The sequence below is a fragment of the Clavelina lepadiformis genome, chromosome 6 (assembly GCF_947623445.1).
Source record: "Clavelina lepadiformis chromosome 6, kaClaLepa1.1, whole genome shotgun sequence".
Lineage (NCBI taxonomy): Eukaryota > Metazoa > Chordata > Ascidiacea > Aplousobranchia > Clavelinidae > Clavelina > Clavelina lepadiformis.
Window position 1 is genome coordinate 19,857,468 of NC_135245.1, and position 12,667 is coordinate 19,870,134.

At 37.8% G+C, this 12,667-nt stretch overlaps 3 protein-coding genes across 3 annotated transcripts; 1 reads left to right on the forward strand and 2 right to left on the reverse strand.

Annotated features, from left to right (window-relative positions):
• The first annotated feature begins 92 nt into the window (after positions 1 to 92).
• Positions 93 to 2,062, forward strand: LOC143463191 (putative oxidoreductase TM_0325). The gene is made up of 7 exons (XM_076961599.1): positions 93 to 224; positions 442 to 575; positions 704 to 838; positions 903 to 999; positions 1,107 to 1,220; positions 1,310 to 1,346; positions 1,475 to 2,062. Exons 1-7 carry the CDS (start codon positions 188 to 190, stop codon positions 1,695 to 1,697), a joined length of 777 nt encoding a protein of 258 aa, XP_076817714.1. The 5' UTR covers positions 93 to 187; the 3' UTR covers positions 1,698 to 2,062.
• A 1,109-nt stretch (positions 2,063 to 3,171) lies between these two features.
• LOC143463192 (putative oxidoreductase SERP2049) lies at positions 3,172 to 6,382 on the reverse strand. Its single transcript, XM_076961600.1, has 7 exons — positions 6,256 to 6,382; positions 5,345 to 5,478; positions 4,896 to 5,030; positions 4,685 to 4,781; positions 4,506 to 4,619; positions 4,340 to 4,376; positions 3,172 to 4,137 (listed from the first exon to the last, which is right to left on the reverse strand). Exons 1-7 carry the CDS (start codon positions 6,290 to 6,292, stop codon positions 3,903 to 3,905), a joined length of 789 nt encoding a protein of 262 aa, XP_076817715.1. The 5' UTR covers positions 6,293 to 6,382; the 3' UTR covers positions 3,172 to 3,902.
• Positions 6,383 to 8,832: 2,450 nt separating this feature from the next.
• LOC143463193 (putative oxidoreductase SERP2049) lies at positions 8,833 to 11,650 on the reverse strand. Its single transcript, XM_076961601.1, has 7 exons — positions 11,495 to 11,650; positions 10,537 to 10,670; positions 10,087 to 10,221; positions 9,877 to 9,973; positions 9,698 to 9,811; positions 9,504 to 9,540; positions 8,833 to 9,289 (listed from the first exon to the last, which is right to left on the reverse strand). Exons 1-7 carry the CDS (start codon positions 11,529 to 11,531, stop codon positions 9,055 to 9,057), a joined length of 789 nt encoding a protein of 262 aa, XP_076817716.1. The 5' UTR covers positions 11,532 to 11,650; the 3' UTR covers positions 8,833 to 9,054.
• Between the last annotated feature and the right edge of the window lie 1,017 nt (positions 11,651 to 12,667).

The window sequence follows — 12,667 nt, forward strand, 5'->3', positions numbered from 1 at the left end:
TTGACTGCTGACTCCATATACACTACGACTCGTAATTTTCCCAACAACTTCCTGCATATGTCTTACAATGCACAGTTTGACAGATCACGATATTATTTACCACAGTCATGGCTCCAGGCGATGTAGGCTTTACAGTCACTTCGAACTACATCGGCAAAACTTTTAGCGAGACAGAACTCTTGTGGACATGAGCGAATTTGAGTCGAAGGTTGTATTGGTTACAGGTAAGCTTTTTGATTCAATTGGGTGGTAGAAACGTTTTCACAGATTCGTATCGTTTATTTTATTCCACTTAAAACATTCATTCAGAAAATATTTTAAGTCAATGGACTGAACTGTTAGCAAACAAGCCCATTCTTATAGCTCGGAGTAAAGTTTTTAATTATAGGCCTACTTTTGGTGTTGCATTCAATGAATTAAAAAGAAGTTTTAAATATTAAGGCGCATCCAGTGGTATTGGAGCAGCCACAGCAAAAGGATTTTCCAAACATGGAGCTTTGCTTAGCCTGACTGGTCGTAATGAAGAAAGACTTGCTCAAGTTGCCGATGAATGTAAGAAGCTTGGAGCAAAAGATGTAAGAAACTCTTAGAACTAAACACATTTTGGAGATTACCAACAATAGAAAAGATTAAGATTATCGCCCAACATGACGCTTTATATAGGCTTGTACATGTTAAGTTAATACCGATATTAACTTTACAGGTCTTGGAAGTTGTTGGTGATGTTTCAAAGCAAGATGACATGGAAAAGATTATAAAAGAGACCGCTGATAAGTTTGGGGAAATGCATGTTTTGGTCAACAACGCTGGTTGTTCCGAATGGACTCTAATAGAAAACGTAAAAACATTCAACTCAATGAATTTGAGTTTGATCGTTGGAAGTAAACGAATTCTTTTCCTAGTTTGAACTGGATAAATTTGATCGATGTTTCAACGTCAATGTCAGAGCTGTTCTTTATCTCACTAAACTCGCTCTTCCATATTTGGAAAAATCCAAAGGTGGGAAGACAACAACAAAACTTAATTCATAAAAAGCTCACAGCTAAAATTTTTAATTTTCTACGCAATTCAGCTATCTGGTGCAATTTAACGTTTTTATATGACAGGTTGTGTGGTGAACGTATCCAGTATAGCGAGCAACATGTATTGCTTGCCACTAAATATCATTTACACCACAAGCAAAGCTGCTTGCGATCATTTAACTAAAGCTGCAGCTTTCGGTAAGTTCGTTGAAAAAGAACAGCCTAAAAGCTACAATTTGTCACTGTTACTGAGACACAGGCCCATAACCTAACATTTTTTTCAGCAGAACTCGCTAAAGATGGGATCAGAGTAAACGCGGTCAAGTAAGTTGCAAAAGAGCCTAACCCAGACATGCATGAAATAATGATGCTTTTGTATGATGATGTGGCTTGTACTTAGCCTTATGTTAATGGAGAATGTTAAATTTACAGCAATTTTTATTGTAAAACAGCCCAGGAACAGTGGAGACCGACATTCTGTTAAAAGTTGGCATTTCAAAGGAGCAAAATGATGAAATATTCAATCAGCAAGCCAAGCTCTATCCACTCAATGAGAGAAATGTGGAAGTTGAAGAAGTGGTCGACGCCATCTTGTTCCTGGCATCAAACAAAGCAACGATGATCACTGGAAGTTGTCTGAGAGTGGACGGTGGTCGTGAATTGACTGGGCAGTAAAATCCTTGATGTGTCAAACCTTTATAAACTAAACATTTTGCTAAATAAACACTAGATAGTATTTTCACGAAACCAAACAAATTTTCTTATTCAAACGTAATTGCAACAACAACAACAAAGGTAGCATTTATAGCCTTTATAGGAAAAGTTTTGGTTACAAGCTCTTTCTAAACTGTTCTTTAGAAAGAAAATAAAGCCGAGTTTTCTTATGGAAGAAACTGCAGTAAAACGATGTTAATTGCAAACATAAGCACAGCAAAATGTCACAGAAGTTTTCTTCGAAAGCAAGAAGTAGCTTTATATGTGGTTGATTGATAAAAAAAAGCAAGCTTAGTAACGAATTTGAATATCATGGGTGGCCTACAGATTTTTATTTTTATTTTTTGGTCATGTATTCGGAAATTAGTTAGGGCAAACTCTGATTGTATGAAAGAGGTTCTGACATAGCATGACGTAATAACTAACCTAACCGCGTACTGGATGCGCGGCAACTTTGTGATTAACAAACAAACCTTTATTTGTGACGATTCTTATTGTACATTGCTGAGGTTATTTTGCCTTTGAGATAAAGAACCCGTTAATGATATTCTATTGTGAATGTATTTCCCGGGATCACGAGAAGTGACCGTGAACAAACTCACCGGCGACAACTGGTAGTGGACAACTGACCGGCAACAAATTGGCTGGCGATCAAATTAACCGTGACGTAAATTGGCCGGCGATGTAATTAACCGTCGATAAATTGGCCGGCGATCAAATTAACCGGCGACAAATTGGCCGTCAAAAGGTCAAAATTCCAATTCACTATCTAGTCGCTATCTAGTCACTATCCAATTTAGTATGTGTATTGCAGTCAAGGTTGCCACTCGTAGAGTTTTTTGGCCCCTTGTAGGGTGTAGGGTGACCCTACGGGTTTTTCACCTTTATTCATAGATTTCCTATTGTTACATGCATTTTCCCGGTCTAGACGAGTTGTTTGATGAGATTATGAAACAATGCGTTGTAGCCTATCTCATGTTGTAACAATGGACTCATTGCAATAACAATGGACACTTTAGTTAAGTAAATTGTCAGATTGAAGCTGTACGTATCATACGTATCATTACATATCATATACTACCATCAACTTAAACACAATAATTCAGCACTTGCACGGTCAATTTACCTCCCGGTCAATTTTCATTCCGGTAAGTCTGTTCCCGGTTAGTTTGTTCGCGGTCAATTTACATCACAGTCAGTTTGTTCGCCGTCAATTTACGTCACGTTCAGTTGTCCCCGGTGAGTTTGTTCGCGGTCATATGTCGTGGAACCGTATTTTCCCACCAGTCCAGGCGCAATTCGTGCGATGCGTGCGCCAAAGGTCAGCTTGCTGGACATTAGGTACACGCCGAAGGCGTTATGCCATCTGCGATCTCAGAAAGAAGACACAGTGCACTTTTCTGTCTAAACGCGCCAAGACGTGAACTGAATAAAGTTGTCGAGGTCTACCGTGTAATTTTAATGGAATAAATTTGTAATATAACTTTCTTATACATTTATAATATTTGCTTCAGGCAATGCAATTCATTTGAACGTCGCAATGCATAAAGAGAAAACTTTACCACTGGTAGTTTCCAAGTGGTACTGATAATGGCAAAAAATTGTGGTTGTTCTCTCACTGTCATCGAGTTAGTTGTGCGTGAATGATTAAACGAAAACGATACGCTATAATGCGCTCATGGAGGCAGCAGAGAGCAAAAATTGTGAAAATATGTCAATATCTCAAAAATTACAAAATCAAACTTTATAAAACAACCGTGGATAGACAGCTGAACATTTTTTAGGAAAAGTCACCAAATTAACTGTACGCCATGTTTTGCTGTGACCGTGTCCAGGGTCGGCCACACAAAGGCAAGATAGGATTAACCCTTACCAGCTAGAAACTCTTTGTTATAAAGCCAGAAATATCACCAATATGATGACAGTCATATATAAGTTATTAATTCAATTAGAATGTAATCAATTGTAAAACTTTTCTATTCGTCTATCATCATAACATTAAAAATCAAATGAATTTTACTTCCATTCAACAAAAAAAGTAAAACTTTGAAACTTTACATTTGAAAACAAGGAAAGACTCATACAAATATATTCTGAATAAGCTGAATAAACTTTAATATGAGAAGATCTTTAGTTGGGAAGATTACGAAATAATTTGTAAGGATCTTATTGTCCGGTCAGTGTACGACCACCGTCCACTCTCAGACAGGTTCCAGTGATCATCGTTGCTTTGTCAGATGCCAGGAACAAAATGGCGTCGACCACTTCTTCCACTTTGATGTTTCTTTGATTGAGTGGATGGAGCTTTTTGTTTTCTGCCCATGTTGCTTGAATTTGTTCTTCATCCAAGCCCATTGGTGTCAGGGCAACCGTTCCAAAGTTAGTTTCCACTGCTGCAGGACTGTACACAAATTGCCGATTTTTTGAACGAGATTTTTGAAAGTTTTTTGAAGTGCGAACTTGTGTAAAGTTGTTTACTGATTACCTATTGTTTTCCTTCAACTATTTATGACTTATTGATAAAGACCTTCACCTCTAAGCAAATAAACAAATAATTAACTAGAGTACTTTATACTGGTAACCAACTTGTAATTTCAACTTACTTCACCGCATTCACTCTTATTCCATTCTTTGCAAGTTCTACAAATTAACAATCAATATTAAACAACAGAGGTGTAAGCTCCTAATCTGGAAGGTTAATATCTTAGTCATGACGAATGTAACGTAAAGCAACAACAACAAGGTATGACAATTACAGTATAAGCCAACCTAACGCTGAAGCCTTGGTGATATGATCGCTGGCAGCTTTGGTGGTGCCGTAGATGATAAAGCCAGGTATGGTATATACAGAGCTTGAAATGCTCGATATGTTGACGATGTTGCCTAAATGGAACAAACGTAGTCATACGACAACTGAAATTAAGATAGAAAATTTCTAATCATCATACCTTTAGTTTTCTCCAAATATGGAAGAGCAAGTTTGGTGAGATAAAGAACAGCTCTGACATTGACGTTGAAACATCGATCAAATTGATCCAAAGTAAACTAAAAAGTGAAAAATGGAATAAGTGATGTTTGGAGAAAAACTTTGGGACAAGTTGAAAATTTTATTCTTCAAATTACAGACGACATAGCATTTGAATTTATTCTTAATCTCACGTCAGCAATCGGCGACATCGCAGCAAATCCAGCGTTGTTGACCAAAACATGGATTTCTCTAAACTTATCAGCAGTCTCTTTTATAATCCTTTCCATGTCATCTTGCTTTGAAAGGTCACCGACAATATGCAAGACCTACAAACACAGTATAATTTTATATTTCATACAGCAAAATATGAAGGAAGTGGACTTTAATCGGTTCAGTATTTGCTACGTATGCATGTGTGTGTTGGACTGACTGTAGAGCCAAATGTTTTCAGCCTCACGGCTGCTTTCACAGACGATTAAACATCCAATTTTTGATTTTTGGTTTGCTGTTAGGTAGCTTATGTTAAGCATTGCCACTGGAAGAACAAAAAACAAGTGTTATTGCTTGTGTAATGTCATTTCATGCAACATTCAGTATTTGAATTATGAATGCAAATTTAAAACTAGTTTGTCATACTCACATCTTTTGCTCCAAGCTTCTTGCATTCATCGGCAACTTGAGCAAGTCTTTCTTCATTACGACCAGTCAGGCTAAGCAAAGCTCCTTGCTTGGATAATTCCTTTGCTGTGGCTGCTCCAATGCCACTGGATGCGCCTTTAGAAAGTATTCATTGCAAAACATAACGAAAGACTGCACTGTAAATTGAGATACCTAGTTACATTCCAGCCTGGTCTGGAATCCCGCTAAGCATCAGGTTGTTATACGCCTGTATAACTGTGTTTTAACTAACTCTAAACTTATTTACACAAATTCCAAATATCATTGACACAACGTTGGAGATACGCATTTTACAAAATTAAATACAACAACGGATTATATGCTCTAGCTATGTACGTGGCATATATTGGTGTACCGACACTTAATCACGCGACACTTAATGTCCAAGTGATTATGTGTCGCGTGATTAAGCGTCGCGTGATTAAATGTCCTAGTGATTATGTGTCGGTGATTAAGCGTCGCGTGACTGACTAAGTATCGCGTTATTAAGTGTCACCAAACCGCATATATTAACAGAGCTCTCATAACATGTTTAGAAACTGGAGCTACTACGACCTTCTCACAAGCCCGAGGTTCGGAGGCCGCAGGCGTTTATCATCTTTTAGCGTCTTTCATCTTTTACTGTACGTTTATCACTTTTTTTTAATTGTTTTTCATTCTTTATCGGTTATAACCTTTGGAGTTTTGGGCAAAGTTCTATTTTCAATCTGTTACATCACATGCAGTGGGACTACACCTGCGTATAATGTGTTCCCCTTTTAATCATTACGGTTTTGATTTGTGTTATTGCGATTCAACACTGCTGGGGCTTTATAGTGCCGTAGAGTTTACATGAACCACCAACATATTTCATCAAGCTTGTATGCATCTCACCTGTTATGACGATCACTTTTGAAGCTAATTCACTCATTTTCTCTGGGTATGAATATTTTCCAGAAGAAACAATAAACTGTTTTGACCACTAAGGCGTCCACCTAATGACGATATTCTGCAACGAAATAGATTTGGAGTTGTGTGTTTTAAAATTGTAATGAAAGAACTTTCGAATCAGAGTTAGAAACCCTTCAACAGGAACAGTGCGTAAGATGCTGTTTATGTTAAGAAATTCAAAACTAACGGACTATCGCTTTTTGAAGTGCGCTAAAACTAAATGCACCACTATCACTTCAGAACCGATCTATGACCGGCCACCTCGCTGTACGTACTGTTGGCTGTAATAATGCGCATTGTTTAGATTCTTCATACCACACTGCTAGTAGTAGGCTAGCTTAAGTACAACTTGAAACATATATTAACGAAGTGATCGCTATAAAGCTTATGGGTTCTTGGTAATGCAGGCAAATTGTTTTAGGAACATGGAATCGAGATCACATACTGACATTTCAAAAATAACCCCAAAACCTTTAAACTTTGATCTGAATCAGAATCCTACTTGGTCCCTAATGGCGAAGACTGTGTGAGAACGCCACGATGGGGTAAATAGTCAGAAGAATGCTCTGGTGCCATACAAAGTGAGTTACTGTATAAATGTCAAATACTGCTTTTGACGTCAGTCCATTGTCCACCAAGAAGCGCTCCCTTGCATAATATGAGGACATGCCATCTACAAAGGTTATACAGAAGAAGTTTCGAATAGAGCTTTCAAATTACAATCTTTGCTCAGAAAATGTAATGCTTGTTAATAACGCATATAGCGGCTTGTCGTGCGTTTGCTTCCTTATTGCTAGCCTGCGCCTTGCAAAACGCCTTCGGAAGCTATATGGCCTATATATATATACGCTCTTCAGCTTGGTACAATCACCGTTTTATATGAGCCTATGTACACAGAGACGTCGGAAGTGGCCTAAGCAAACAGTATAGCGAGCTTAGCATATAGGGGAATCATCGCTTTGAGCCGAAAGTCACACGTTTATAAAATGTGAAATATTTTCACCCAATTTCTCAACTGCTTACGCTGTTTGACGAGTTGGGTTAGTATCAAATCTCGATCAAAGGTGTTAAACAATCGTGCAATTACCGCCTTTAGTTACTAAACAAACGTTTGTTAAATTCAATTGTACCATAGCTAGACACTTTAATAAGATTTTAAAAAGTTATAATTTTAACAGTATAACCTTCAATGTAGGTATATTTTTTCTGACCAATACGGGATAGCCAACGATGGCGAACATCTGTTACAAGCTTCAAGCACTTGCATAAGAGACACGACGTGTGCCTTAAAGTACTTGGCGCTTCTCTGAGGTAACCTGCTTGAAGCACAACAAAACAAAAGCGCACAACGCAAGTGCAATAGAGCAGAGGCCACCAAAGCTCCTGACAGTGTCTGTACTGGAGAAGGCGGTAAATGCCGTAAGTGTCGTTAATATATTCCCCCTTTAATTGTGCGGAGAGAAAACGACGGCGCTAACCAGTACAGTAATATCAAGGACTGGCGATGTGCAATGGATCGATTTTTAATTGAGTTTTTGTTTGAGTTCACGTTCCAGTTCAGTAACTCCGAGATTTGCATTTTCAATTATTCGAGCTTGGTATAACTTATTAGTTCTGTTAATTTCTGATAATTTTTGGAAGTTTATGGTAACGTGAGCTACGAAATTTGTTGGCATTTTATTGCAATTATCAAGCTTAGCTTTAACTCAACATATTTTTCTGCATTTGCAGCGGTTCCAGAACCACATGACTTTGTAAAAAAATTGGTTAAAAAACCAAGCGATTAAGTTGTAGGTGTTTTTTATTAATTCCTGCTCCTTTCTTGTCCATTATGTCCAAAAAGAAGAAGATAGATATTTATATTGATTAATTTAATTAATTAATTAATTATTAGATTAGCCTCAGTTTCAAAGATTGGTGAGCAAATGTTCCTACAGGATTTCTAAAGAAAAATTAGTCTATGCTGTGCTCATCCTGTCGCATCCATAAACATTTGGCAAACGCTTTGGTCAGTTTTTGATTGTGCGAGCGACTTGTACGGGGGAGATTGTCGTTTACCTATCAAACGAGTTTCCCTGCTTAAAGCTCAGATGCGTTCCTTGTCAGTATGATTATCACTTATGAGTGTATCCTATTGTTGGATAGTTGGATCCCTTTAAAGAACAACCACTCTCTCACTGTCATCGAGTTAGTTGTGCGTGAATGATCAAACGAAAACGATTTGCTATAATGCGCTCATGGAGGAAGCAGAGAGCAAAAATTGTGAAAATATGTCAATATCTCAAAAATTACAAAATCAAATTTTATAAAACAACCCTGGATAGATTGCTGAGCATTTTTTAGGAAAAGTCACAAAATTAACTGTACGCCACGTTTTGCTGTGACCGTGTCCAGGGTCGGCCACACAAAGGCAAGATAGGATTAACCCTTACCAGCTAGAAACTCTTTGTTATTTAGCTGGAAATATCACCAAAATAATGACAATCATATATAAGTTAGTAAATTTAATTAGAATGTAATCAATTGTAAAACTTTTTAATTCGTCTATCATCATAACATTAAAAATCAAATGAATTTTACATCCATTCAACAAAGACAGTAAACTTTGAAACTTTACATTTGAAAACAAAGAATGCCTCAGACAAATATTTTCTGAGTAAGCTGAATAAACTTTAATATGAGAAAAATTTTAGTTTTGAAGATTAGGAAATAATTTGTAAGGATCTTATTTTTGTAAGGATTTTATTGTCCAGTCAATTCACGACCACCGTCCACTCTCAGACAACTTCCAGTGATCATCGTTGCTTTGTCAGATGCCAGGAACAAGATGGCGTCGACCACTTCTTTCACTTTGATGTTTCTTCGATTGAGTGGGTGCATCTTTTCGTGTTCTGCCCATGCTGCCTTAATTTGTTCTTCATCCATGCCCATTGGTGTCAGGGCAACCGTTCCAAAGTTGGTGTCCACTGCTGCAGGACTGTGCAAAAATTGCCGATGTTGTTTGTTTGTTAAACGACATTTTTGCGAGTTTTTTGAAGCAAGAACTTGTGTAAAGTTGTTTACTGATTACCTGTTGTTTTTCTTCAACTATTTATGAATATTTATTGATAAAAACCTTCACCTCTAAACACATGCACAAATATTTAACTAGAGTACTTTATACTGGTAACCAACTTGTATTTTCAACTTACTTCACCGCATTCACTCTTACTCCATTCTTTGCGAGTTCTACAAATTAACAAGAAATATTAAACAACAGAGGTGTAAGCTCCTAATCTGGAAAGTTAATATCTCAGTCATGACGAATGAGTGGATTATGAACCATGACGTTTGTAATGTAAAGCAACAACAACAACAAGGTATGACAATTACAGTATAAGCTAACCTAACGCTGAAGCCTTGGTGATATGATCGCAGGCAGCTTTGGTGGTGCCGTAGATAATAAAGCCAGGCAGGGTATACACGGAGCCTGCAATGCTCGATATGTTGACGATGTTGCCTAAATGGAACAAACGTAGTCATACGACAACTGAAATTAAGATAGAAAATTTTTAATCATCACACCTTTAGTTTTCTCCAAATATGGAAGAGCAAGTTTGGTGAGATAAAGAACAGCTCTGACATTGACATTGAAACATCGATCAAATTGATCCAATGTAAACTAAAAAGTGAAAAATGGAAGAAGTGATGTTTGGAGAAAAGCTTTGGGACAAGTTGAAAATTTATTCTTCAAATTACAGATAACATAGTGTTTGAAGCTATTCTTATTCTCACGTCAGCAATCGGCGACAACGCACCAAAACCAGCGTTATTGACCAAAACATGGATTTCTCCAAACTTATCAACTGTCTCTTTTATGATTTTTTCCATGTCTTCTTGCTTTAAAAGGTCACCGACAACATGCAAGACCTGCAAACACATCATAAATTTAAATTTCATACAGCAAAATGTAAAGGACGTGGACTTAACCAGTTCAGTATTTGCTACGTATGCGCGTGTGTGTTGGACTGACTGTAGAGCCAAATGTTTTTCAGCCTCACCGCTACTTTCACAGACGATTAAACATCCAATTTTTGATTTTTGTTTTGCTGTTAGGTAGTTTATGTTAAGCATTGCCACTGGAAGAACAAAAAAACAAGTGATGTTGCTTGTGTAATGTCATTTCATGCAGCATTCAGTATTTGAATTGTGAATGCAAGTTTGAAATTAGTTTGTCATACTCACATCTTTTGCTCCAAGCTTCTTACATTCATCTGCAACTTGGGCAAGTCTTTCTTCATTACGACCAGTCAGGCTAAGCAAAGCTCCTTGCTTGGACAATTCCTTTGCTGTGGCTGCTCCAATGCCACTGGATGCGCCTTTAGAAAGAATTCATTGCAAAATATAACGAAAGTCTACACTGTAAATTGAGATACCTAGTTACATTCCAGCCTGGTCTGGAATCCCGCTAAGCATCAGGTTGTTGTATAAGCCTGTATAACTGTGTTTTAACTAACTCTAAACTTATTTACACAAACAACAAATATCATTGATACAACGTTGGAGATACGCATTTTACGAAATTAAATACAACAACGGATTATGTGCTATAGCTATGTACGTAGCATATACATAACATAACTGCCATAATATGTTTAGAGGCTGTGGCTACAATGATCTCACAAACCTGAGGTTTGGAGGCCGCAGACGTTTATCCGTCTTTAATCTTTTACGTTTATCACCTTTTTTAATTGTTTTTTATTCTTTATCGGTTATGACCTTTGGAGATTTGGGCAAAGTTCTATTTTCAATCTGTTACATCACATGCAGTGGGACTACACCTGCGTATAATGTGTTCCCCTTTTAATCATTACGGTTTTGACATGTGTTATTGCGATTCAACACTGCTGGGGCTTTATAGTCAATGTTCCCTCTAAGCTGCGCGCGTGCGCAAATGCGCACTGCTGACACGGTCTCCGCGCACAAGAAAAAATCCAACCTGAATTGAAAATAAAATAAACGCATAATAATGGCTACAGTGCGCACGTGGCTCGTCTGATGTTGCTCACAGTGGTCCAAGGGACTGCTCAGGGAGTTAGTGTGTTTGCTCAGACTCGTGAAAAATTAGAGAGAACATTGTTTATAGTGCCGTAGAGTTAACATGAAACACTAACATATTTAATCAAGCTTGTATGCATCTCACCTGTTATGACGATGACTTTTGAAGCAAATTCACTCATTTTCTCTGTGTATAAATATTTTCCAGAAGAAACAACAAACTGTTTTTGACGACTAAGACGTCCACCTGATAACGATATTCTGCAATGAAATAGATTTGGAGTTGTGTGTTTTAAAATTGTAATGAAATAACTTTTGTATCAGAGTTAGAAACCCTTCAACAGTAACAGTGCGTAAGATCCTGTTTATGGGAAGAAGTTCAAAACTAACGGACTATCGCTTTTAGAAGTGCGCTAAAACTAAATGCACCACTATCACTTCAGAACCGATCTATGACCGGCCACCTTGCTGTACGTACTGTTGGCTGTAATAATGCGCATTGTTTAGATTCTTCATACCACACTGCTAGTAGTAGGCTAGCTTAAGTACAGCTTGAAACATCTGTTAACAAAGTGATCGCTATAAAGCTGATGGGTTCTTGGTAGTGCAGGCAAATGGCTTTAGGAACATAGAATCGAGATCACATACTGACATTTTAAAAATAACCCCAAAACCTCTAAACTTTGATCTGAATCAGAATCCTACTTGGTCCCTAATGGCGAAGACTGTGTGAGAACGCCACGCTGGGGTAAATAGTCAGAAGAATGCCCTGGTGCATACAAAGTGAGTTACTGTATAAATGTCAAATACTGCTTTTGACGTCAGTTCATTTTCCACCAAGAAGCGCTCTCTTACATAATATGAGTACACGCCATCTACAAAGGTTATACAGAATAAGTTCTTTCTTGTCATTCTTCGCCGACAGATCTTTCAAAATACTCAGAAAGAGATGTAACGCTCAGAAGATGTAACGCTGGTTAACAACGCATATAGCGCCTTGTCGTGCGTTTGCTTCCTCTTTGCTAGCCTGCGCCTTGCAAAACGCTTTCGGCGGCTGTATGGCCTATATATATATACGCTCTTCAGCTTGGTATAACCACGGTTTTATTTAAGTCTATGTACTCATGGACGTCCGAATTGGCCTAAGCAAACAGTATAGCGAGCTTAGCATATACGGGAATCATCGCTTTGAGCCGAAAGTCACACGTTAATAAAATGTGAAATATTTTCACCCAATTTCTCAACTGCTTACGCTGTTTGTCGAGTTGGGTTAGCATCGAATCTCGATCAAAGGTGTTAACCCTATTTTCACTAGGTG